Below are 10570 nucleotides of genomic sequence, written 5' to 3' on the forward strand. Positions count from 1 at the left end.
CTCACCTTCTTCGACCTTGCAACGAGACCGTGCGATGCGGATTGATCGCGAAGAGTGTTTCTTCCTTTCTTTTCTTTGTGGACACCCTTCTTCCCCCATAATCATTCTGATCAGACTCATTTTTCATGCCATAGCCATTCCCTTCTACTCTCGTTGTTTCGATACCCGCTGTGCCATACATGTTTTGCGTTATACCTTATGTCATACCTCACGTAATGTTCAATCATCCTATGCATCATAATTTTCCATGTGCAAGAGTATGTCTGCAACAGCGAATCGAATGAGTTTCATACATCATAACATCGTACTGCATCTCGTGGGATTATCTCTACGTAGGCAGTATGCAGATGTGGTCCACCGCCCACCTCATGTCGTCTCGTCTTGCTGAATCCAATTAACCGTGTCTCTTGAGAAACTCGCCTTTCATCGTCCGAACTAGCGAATCAAAATGGAGCCATCAGCACAATTTCGAGACGGAATAGATGCTAAGGCAGTGGTGACGTTCATGACGACACTCACCAATCTCTCCGAGACCCAACCTGACCAGCCACTCTGTGTCTCTTCGCCCTCCGGTTCATCCCACGCATATTCGTTGGCTGCCGCATTACTCCCAGCTGTAGATTTGTTGGCAGGGATCAAAGCCTGTTGTTGTCTCGGTTTGATGATATCCGCTCTACTCTGTACTCTCAATGGTGTCCCAGCACCCCCACCCCCACCACCTGATGATGCACCAGCGGTTATACCTGCTGGCTGATCGAGGACAGTACATCCAGCCATACTTCCTTCTCTAACAACTTTGAACCCCAACATCCACCTCCCGTTAATTATCTCCCCATGTCTCCTGAGAGCATAACTCGCAGCGAGGGGCGTAGAGTAATCTACGACGTACCAATTTGATTCGGGGGGTCCGGGGCGGTATGAGGTGATTTGACCGAATTGGGAGAGGAAAGGTTGGAGAGTCTGGAGGACGGAAGGTGGGGGGCCGAAGATGTGCAGGGAGGTAGTGGTGGGTGATGGGAGTAAAGAAGGTGGGGTTGGTAGTCTGCGTGAGGGACAAGATGGGACACGAGCGGAAGGTAGCAGTATAGAGTGATAGTGCCGAGGGAGAAGGGCAGAAGAGGGCGAGAAGGTTAAATGGTCAGCTATGCTACATACAGATGAGAGAGTACAAAAGTGGAGAACAGCAGTGTCGAACGATGAGTGAGAGAACGACGATTTGCTATGTGATCAAGCAGTAAAGGCCGGGTTTCCTTCTGCTTGGCCGATGCGAAAAGACAGAGACGGAGACAGAAGGAACATAAGGCGCAATCCCAGCATGAGCCGGCCCAATCTCCCCTCCCCTAGATCACATACACCACAACAATAGGGACATGTAGCGACTACATTGGACAAGGGACAACTCACTCAATGGGCGTCGCAACCTCGCTCCTACTAACACCGTCCGCAACTGAATCTCGCAAACTGGCCGTGGGGGGCATATCCTCATCGATCGCCATACCGCCGTTATTGTATGACGAAGTGCCTATCGAGGAACCTAAGCCGGAGTTCTGATGAACGAGTGTTCGAGCTCGAGTGTGTCGGGGTGAGTCTCTAAAGGAGGTTTGGGAGGGTGTCAGCTTGTTGGACATTGGTAGTGCCGGACAATGAAACAGCTTGGAATTGTAAGGCTCGTCGTCTACCGAACAAAAAATCCCCTCAACTTGACAAAGGCGTAGACCCAAAAAGACAACAAGCGAAAAGAGGGAAGGTGATCGTCAAGCCAAAGTGAATGGAAAGAAAGGGGAGGGAATGATGACGGAGAACAGAGTAGTGGTTCCATGCCCATGAAAGGTGTGTGGCAGAAGTCACAGACGTATATAAGACGTCTGCGACGCCCACTACAGCGTAACACAAGTCGGACCTTGCTCTGATCTGCTCGATACAAGCCCAGTCCACACTCACCTCTCTTGACCCCCACCTCCAAACCTACTTCCCATCCCCCCAACACCCGCCGTTGGTGATTTCCTCCCATCACCCGGACTTCCCACGTTACCACCACCCCCGCCCATCCCACCTCCACTGCCACCGCCTCCTCCGGATTGCGGACTTGTCCCCAGAGCCAATTTGCCTGCAGGAGATTGAGCGAAAGAAGGTAGGAATTTGATCGATTCTGCCATTTTCAAATCTTCAGGATCGAGCTCGTCACCTGCGAATCGAGCTCTCTGAGCCCCACCATTGTTTTGTGGATATGATTGACCGGGGAAACCTTGGGAAGCGGAGGAAGAGAGTGATTGGGTGAAAGAAGGGCGTTGGGGTGTAGAATACGATTGGGAGGAAGTCCACCAGTCGTTGGACATGATGACGGTGCGAGGTTCGATGGTTCGTGTAGGGTTAAGTGTAAGTCGAACCTTTTCGTGTCGTGTTCCGCAATGTGACTGATTACCTTGGATGTCTCGCTGTATTATATGGAGGTGACGAGGAGGTATATGATGCAATGAACAATGAATAAACTGCTTTGACTTGTTTGACGAAAGGAAAATCGCGTGGATTGAAACAGAGTGACGACCAGGTCTTGCAACGGGATCAATTTCGCTGCATTACAAACCTTTCCTAATCCGTCACCTCCTTATCCCATCCCTGTCTAATCACAATACAAAATATCGCTATCCTGGCTCCTTGGTCGTCCTTAGTAACCCCGTTCAAACTCTACCCGATTCAAGACATCCTTGCCCTCGCTCAACCTCTTCCCGTTCTCAACGACGATATCAGCTGCGATATCCATCTCGCCCTCTGTGTTTCCCGATACGTGAGGGGTGATGATGACCTTCGGATGGGAGAAGAGGGGGTGATTATCGGGTAAAGGTTCGGGGTCGGTCACGTCGAGTGCGGCGCCGAAGAGACCGTTAGGTTTGTCAAGCGCGGCGATTAGGTCGTCTAGAGGGCGGGCAGGAAAGAAGTTAGTGTAGTTCTAGCATATATATCTATATATATAGATAGATGTGGCAAAGCTGCGGAGCGATGAAGTACTTACCGGAGGGAATCGCATTGCCTCGACCGACATTGACAATCACCGCCTGAGGAGGCAACAATGCTGAACCAACGAGTGATACGTCAGCTACGATCCATCTTACATTATTGACTATCAACGCAACAGGATGAAGATAGAAACTGGGGACGGGAAAGACAAGTGGCTTGAGAAATCGCCGTCACTCACCCAACCTATCCTTATTGAGGAAACCCTTCGTGGCGGGAGTGTTGGGCAAACTGGCCACTAGGACATCACATTGATTGAGGAACTTTTCGACAGATTTTGGGTCTTTCGTCGAGTAGTACTCGTCTGGGAGCGAGCCTATATACACGAAAAGGCACCGTGGTCAGCCGGGATTCCCCTTGTTTCAGTCGTTGGCCAGTCACGCTGATCGATTGACCGGTGTTCCGATACGGGATTGAGCGATTGGCTGCACTGCAACTGATGGGAATGAGGAGCTTCACTCACCTTCCTTGTCACCAGTACCGGGGATGATATATCCATCTTGAGGAGACGCTTTACCAGAAGTGTTGGCAGCGACGATCCTCATTCCATGCGCTTTGAGCAGTCGAGCGGTCTCGCGACCCAATGCGCCGTAGCCCTACGAGTTCATTATGAGCAAAAGGTCTTCCACGCGCATCCACCGAAGAAGAGATGATTGTTCCGACTAGGCTACGTAGATTGCGAACTGTGCGCTTCGACTCACCAAGAACCCGGCAGTCCTGTTAAAGGTTGATCGAGCATAGTAAACCTCGCCATCGGCGTCCGCCTCGGTCTCTGACAACCATCGTTTCTCGTTCTGCGGTGAGGCATGCTATCAGCCAGACGGCCTATATTCATCCCGGAAAGCCTGTCGCTCACCCTAGCCGCTATGATCTGCCTTGGTAGCTGATGCAACAAGCAAATGACCATTCCAACCGCATAGTTCGGTATACTCAGGACATGTGTCCCGCTCGCCGTGCTCAGCGTCAATTGTCCCGTCTGATCCTTCCCTTGGTCCTTCTGTAGTTTGGCATGTTCTTGCATGATGGGATGTTGGATAGCCTTGTCCGCACCTGCCGAAGCCAATTGAACATGTTTCAACTTAGGAACTTGATCCAACGATTTCACCTCGGCTGGAGGTCCAGTATTACGCGTGAAGAAGATCTCAATCTTCGAAAGTTCGTCCGATGTGAATTCTTCTTTGGAAGAAGCCGGTTTGTAAATCACAGACGAGAATGTCGATTTGAGCTTTTCTTGAGATTCGGGGGAGAGGGCGACCGTACAACCTAGAGTGAGAGGTAAAGACGACATGGTGTGAATGCGAGTGCGATGTGTGACGGTAGTCGTTGAGAGGTATCGCTGGGTTTGGAGGGATCGACCGAGTCTGGCTATACACATGTATGATTATATGGACCAAGTGTGTACACGACAGAAGAGAAGAGATAGATGATTGGATGCACGACAAGGGCAAACCAACGAGATGCGAGTTGTGGACGATGACGAGCATCGTGCCCTATGACGATTCTCGGAAATTTCGGTCCGAGATAGGTGATAATAGGGGAGATTGCGCCGGACCTGGCCCTCGATGATGCTGGCACCTCCCTTGTAATCTCATGAACTTCTGATTGTGGCATGACCCTCCTCACAACATGCTGACAATGAAGTGACTCTAACAGATGAAGTCTGTGTATTGGACACCTACACTGCATAAACTCATAAACCGTATAAACATATCACACTGCTAGACATGAATGCTTCCCTCCGACCCATCGTAATCTAGCAGACAAACATCAAGTTTCAATGGCTAAGGGGCTAAGCTCCAGCTCCATCTCACCCTCAATGCTTCCTGGTCCTCCTTCCACGCCCATGATGTTTCCGAACACCTTGACCATGGTGAGTGGAAGATGATGAGCCAGCAGGAGCTTTGCCCTTGTCCTTGGACTGGGTCCTGCTCTGGGATGGTCCAGCCTCACTTTCAGATGGGGTGTCTTGAGACTGTGGAAAAAAACCGGGTCAACAAAGATAGGGACTGAGAACATGTGTCCCTGGCACTCACAGTGGACACTGGATCTCTGATGACCATCCTAACAATCATTCTGCCATCCAGTCGCATCTCTTCCCCTGCCGCATCTACTGTCACTGTGCCTTTGTTGTAGGGGACATCAATAGCGGAGATTGCCTCTGAGTAAGTTGGCCTTTTCTTGTCGTATCCTCCTGCATATCTATTGAAATCGGAAAAAACTCCATGATCAAAATCACTTTTGACCGAACGGTGGGGGAAAAATCTTTTTGCCGTCCAACGACTGTCCCTCTTGTAATTCTCGTCAGTCCAATCACTGTCTTCCACCTCTATTTTTGCTTCAAAGGTTGCATACCGCTCGCTCTCTTTGGCGGGCTTGGTGACATAGTGAGTGTCCAATGTCTCCCAAGCTGAAACAATACCGTCTCTTCCATCTTCTGTCTTGCCCTTTTGCAGAGCAAGTGGGGAATCCTCATATTTTGTAAAGGAGATGTGCCTCAGGTCAGTCTTGGTGGTGTACCGTACGGGGGTTAATTGTGAGGGTCTTGTTGAAATGAGAGTCATCCACTCTCCATCCCTTTCTGAAGGAGGTCAAGGTTGTCAGCCATTTTCTCTAAACACACGCACACATCACACAATGCATCCATATATATGGACATACTCAGAACCTGGCAGGGTCACTCACGGCCACGAACTCTTCCCTCTGCCTCCTGAGGCAAATCAGGTTTGCTGTCTTCAACCCCTTGCGATGCTGGAAGTAAAGTGAGACCAGCTGGTGTTCTTGGTTTGTACTCTGCAGCAGTAGCTACAAGCAGGCTAGTCACCATCTACTGACAGTCAGATTGATCTAGAGACCCACCAGCATTAGCCATTGGTCGGTATTCAACCAAAGTAGATTCCACCTGGGACCGGTTTGGTTCTAAAAAAGTGGGATTAACTCCTGGGTAGAAAAAAGAAGGAGCAGTAGACTTCTATCACTGAGACCCACCAGATCCATAATCTGAATGGCCAATGTGAGGGATCCTCACATTCCCCATGTGGGTTGCTGTTTTGTTGCCCGAACCGTACTGATAGCCGCCCTGTCCCGTCATGGGTTGATGCTGGGGGGTTGTATGTGCAGATAATCCTTGGGAAGGGCCAGCCTCTGCAGTAATTGTATAAGCTCAGTGTTCACAATCACCAATGATCACAATCATCCTATCTGGACAGATCACTGAGGTACGACCATATTGGTAGGTTGATGTACTACACTGGAACTCACCACCAGGTTGGTAAGTCCCTGCACCTATAACCATTTTCGCCCATATCTGTGAATCAGCTTTGATATCACATTTGTACAATTGGGGACTTCTGCAAGAGACCTACCAGAATATCCACCAGGGTGGGCAGTGATGGACATGGAAGCTGAGGGTGTAAGGATGTCATTCGGTGACGACAGTGCTGCATCCTTACCACTTGCAGCAGCTTGCCTTGATTCCAGATAGTTGGGCGCTAAGCAAGTCAAATGAGCTCTTTTTGAAAAGACGAGGAGAACTGAAATGCTGACTACGATCAGGATGCCTGGCACTCCTACCAAAGTTCAGAGTGCCGGCATTTCCGCTGTATGAATGGCGCTCCAGACCAATTGGAGTGATATTGTCCCCTGCATGAGGAGATGCCATAGGCAGATCAGAGGGCCCTTGGTTGTGGCCAGGCACCAAGCCAGGAACTAAGCGAGGGTTGCAAAGTCTTTGTTAGCTCATTTTCCAACCAAATGACTAACACAATGTGACACACCAGGGTACTGAGCGACCCAAGAGGGTGCTGTGTTGGGTTTGAAAGGTTGAGCTTAGAGATATTTGTCAGTGAGTTCACTTATTACTAGTTTCATGCACTGCACACTCACTAGAGTGAGTTTGGCTGTACATATTGGTGCCGTGACCGCCTGAAACCATGTGAGCACCTCCAAGTGTATCACCAGCTCCTAAGAGGCATGATCAGTATAACATCTTCCAGGCGTGGTGTTAGCATCACGTGCAACTGACCAGGACAACCTCTGGGGTAGTTGTTGCCATACACGGGAGCTTGATCGGTCACGTCAAATGTCAGTGACCAAACAGTACACTTGTATGCATTCGGTTGGACCCACCCAAGGTGTACTGTCTGGTGTCATCCCTAGAGGGTGCCCAACTGGTCTGGTCTGTGTGAATGGGCACATGAGATGAGTCTTCATATGACTCGTCCATAGGACTTGCCACTCACCCTCAAAAGCGTGACTTGCTCCCACAGTTCCTGCATTGCATGGCGGGTGTGCATGTCAGTCAGGCTGTGAAGGCTCTTGTATCTTCATAATACCATCGTTCACACTCACCAGATATTGCTTGAATGTTTGAATGATGAGCCATGGAGGGTAGAGCTAGACAAAAAGTCGTCAGTGACGAAGCATGACAAATGTGGGTCATTACCTGTGAGGGTTGGTTGCTGCTCCACCACAAAACCAGACCCATCAAAGGGTCTACTTGCACCAGGGTACACTATTACTATTGAATCAGCTGTCTAAAATGATTGTCTGTATCAATCATAAACTGTTGATGCTTTAGTACCTCACCCTCTTGTCCAAGCTGCCAATCACGATGCTTGTCTCCAGGGGGATCTATGTTTGACATTGTTAGCAACTTTGTTGTTGGTATTGTGGGTATTTGAAATGAGAACATACTGGAAGGCCCACCTTGATCATCATGATTGTGATGATAGTTACTGTGATTGTATGACATAGTCAGGGTTGTGATGTATATGGTTTAGAAAGTGAACCAATGAGAGGTTAATGGGAGAAAGTTTGTTGATAATGTGTTGTGATATGGGAATACTGATATGACTTTTCCATCCATGTTGTAAGGATACTTATACTGTCCGCAGGCCAAGCTAGTCATGACCAAATCAAAGGACCTTCACTCTGAAACATTTAGTCCATTCTTTTGACCTCTCTCTGTATGATATTACATCATGTTACATCATTTCCACCACATTACACTGTGTGACATTGTGGTGCCAATGACATCAGGCTGCACGATACTACATAATGTTACATCATTATGCACCACAATATGTTATATCAAGGTCTATAGGTAAAAGATGTGCTGTATACCACTGGTGTACATCTTGTATTATACAAGTATTGTGCACTGGCTAGGCAGTGGCCAACTACTCTATCAGTGCTTTGCATTGCAGTAAAGCTCACAATAATTGGGATTCATTTTACAACAGCAAAGATTCTGATGTATGTGACTCAGCTCACTTGAACAATGTGTGCTTGGAAAGATGTATAGAAAGGAAATGGGATTATGGGTCTACTGATATGATATCTCTATCCATGATAGAACATCTTATACCAGCGTTCAGTGCAGCCTGTTATCATCACAATTACGCAGTATCAAAAGATCTTCAAACTGAAACATCACACATTATCGGAGGATCTTCTTTCTCACACATCAAGCTACACATCAAATTGCATCATGCCGTGTATCCATGCATCATGTTGCACATTGTTACATCACATCAGAACATATACCAAGTCGTATTGTGCACTACTACGATTCACTGTCTAAAGATTATTCCTGTCGCATTGGAGTCAAATTGAGCAGCACTCTTGGGAAACTCATACTCAAGGTCCAATCTTCCATACACATTGTGTTATTACAGTGTACCCTTTTGACCAGTAAACCTCAGCTGACCAATGTTGTTTGCAATTATTATAAGCTAACAGTGATGATCAGACAGTTGTGATCAAATGCTGTTGTCACATAATTGTTATTACAACTCAGATAACATAGAAGTGATGGCACCTCAGCTACAGACCACCCTTGTATCAGCATGATGGAACTGCTGAACAGTTTGCATTGTGCGGAACCAAGCCATTTCTACTAGGATTGAAATTACTGCACAAGTACACAGTCAAACCTGCAACAACTGTATGACTTCCATATGCTTCACCACTATTGCATAGTGCAGCATCTGCATACTCAGACCTGATTATTACAGAGGTGGCATTCCATTTGGTTCAAAGGCATTACATCTTGTATCTATCCTTCGATGTGTTCTCCCAGTATGGCACTTCAAACAGACTCGCTTCTAACAGTATTTTACAGCCAACTCATCACCTGTTCCCTAGCTTTTCTCAATTTTCTTCCCTGACTTAGGTTCAAGTCGACGTTGACCTTTGGTCGAAGAAGATCCCGTACTGGAAGCACCTGTGCGCTTCCTCCTGTGTTGTGCACTGCTCTTGGAAGACCCAGCCTGGAAATATTGGCCAAGCAAAACAGGTCAGACACTGCCAGAGTAGCTCCAAAGAACATGTCAAACACTCACCTCTCTGTCTGGTATTCTGATGTCCATCCTGGCAACTAGGTATCCAAGCTCCTTTCGCTGGGTCCAGTCTTCTGCAAATAGTTCCACTTCTCCTTTGATAGTCACTTCCACAGCAGACAATGTTTCTGGGTACTTGGATCGGCCTTTTGCGAATTTCCTGAAAGCCTCTCTGAGTGAGTTTCCCATCGATTCGTCCCGATAAGATGGATCGATGCTCTTAGATATCCTTGCATCAACAACAGCCCCATCTCCAAAGCTTTTTGTCACCAGTTGTTTCTCCAGCACAATCTGTCTTGTGTACAGTGCTTTCCGCTCAGTGGCCGGTTCCTCTAAAGTGAGGAAAGGCAGTTTCGTCCTTTTTGATCTCAAAACGGAGCTGTCGCTTCCCTCTGTGTCCAACTTGTCATTCAGATTGAGCCAGCCAGCTTTACACATATCCCACTTGTCGGTCTTGTGAACTTGCACCATTTTAACAGTCTCTGGTGCACTTGCAGGGTGATTGTGTTCATATCTTACCACAACATCGGCTGCAGAACATGAAAATGATCAATGAGTTATTGTTGCAAACACATATTTTAATGCGCATCAAAACACGAAAACAAGAAAACCGGGGACTTGTACAGGGGGACTTACAGGAATGTGCTTCATCTGATTTTGAGTTCTCCCATCCTTCTGCTAGTGCATCACCACCAGACCATTGACATGCACTTGTTGGTGTGTAGCTGCTGTCTGCTGTTGATTGGTGATGTAAATCAGTCCCTGATACAACACTGATCAGCAACTACATATGCAGTAAATAGGCTGTGTATCTCACCGGCATAGGCACTTGGCTGGAGAAAGCCTTGGTAGTTGCTTGCACTGTGAAAGGAAGTTGAAGAGCCAGCACCAGCACCAGTGGGCTTATAGGATTTGTGTGTAGGTGTGGGTGGGCAAGACGGATCATCATTTTGAAAGAAGGCGCTAGGTGAGAGTTGTGGGGCCACATCAACTTGGGAGAATGGCTGCTTGTGGCCATGCTGGCTGTTTGTCAACCCAGCTTGAGATCGTGAGGTCTCAGATGAGTGTGGAGGCTGGTCGGTCCCAGTAACAGGCATTTGTGTGTCATTGTGTGTATCAGCCCCAGAAAAATTAGAGAGACTGAGCCAATCCTCCCAGTCGAGATTGTCGTAATCTACAAGATTTATGTTGTGTGACATGTTGTTTGATCGATGTTATGT

The 10570-nt window shown here is 47.9% G+C and overlaps 2 protein-coding genes across 2 annotated transcripts; both read right to left on the reverse strand.

The window, feature by feature from the left end:
- Positions 1-435: 435 nt before the first annotated feature.
- On the reverse strand, positions 436-2336 carry CI109_104938 (uncharacterized protein; the record flags this gene model as incomplete). Its single annotated transcript, XM_032007392.2, has 3 exons — positions 436-1042; positions 1405-1590; positions 1942-2336. The coding sequence occupies 3 exons, from the start codon at positions 2334-2336 to the stop codon at positions 436-438; spliced, it is 1188 nt and encodes a 395-aa protein (XP_031858298.2).
- Positions 2337-2665: 329 nt separating this feature from the next.
- On the reverse strand, positions 2666-4300 carry CI109_104939 (uncharacterized protein; the record flags this gene model as incomplete). The annotated part of the gene is made up of 6 exons (XM_032007391.1): positions 2666-2913; positions 3011-3070; positions 3194-3328; positions 3476-3608; positions 3714-3806; positions 3869-4300. The coding sequence occupies 6 exons, from the start codon at positions 4298-4300 to the stop codon at positions 2666-2668; spliced, it is 1101 nt and encodes a 366-aa protein (XP_031858297.1).
- Between the last annotated feature and the right edge of the window lie 6270 nt (positions 4301-10570).

Source organism: Kwoniella shandongensis, chromosome 8, assembly GCF_008629635.2.
Source record: "Kwoniella shandongensis chromosome 8, complete sequence".
In the NCBI taxonomy this organism is placed as follows: Eukaryota; Fungi; Basidiomycota; class Tremellomycetes; order Tremellales; family Cryptococcaceae; genus Kwoniella; species Kwoniella shandongensis.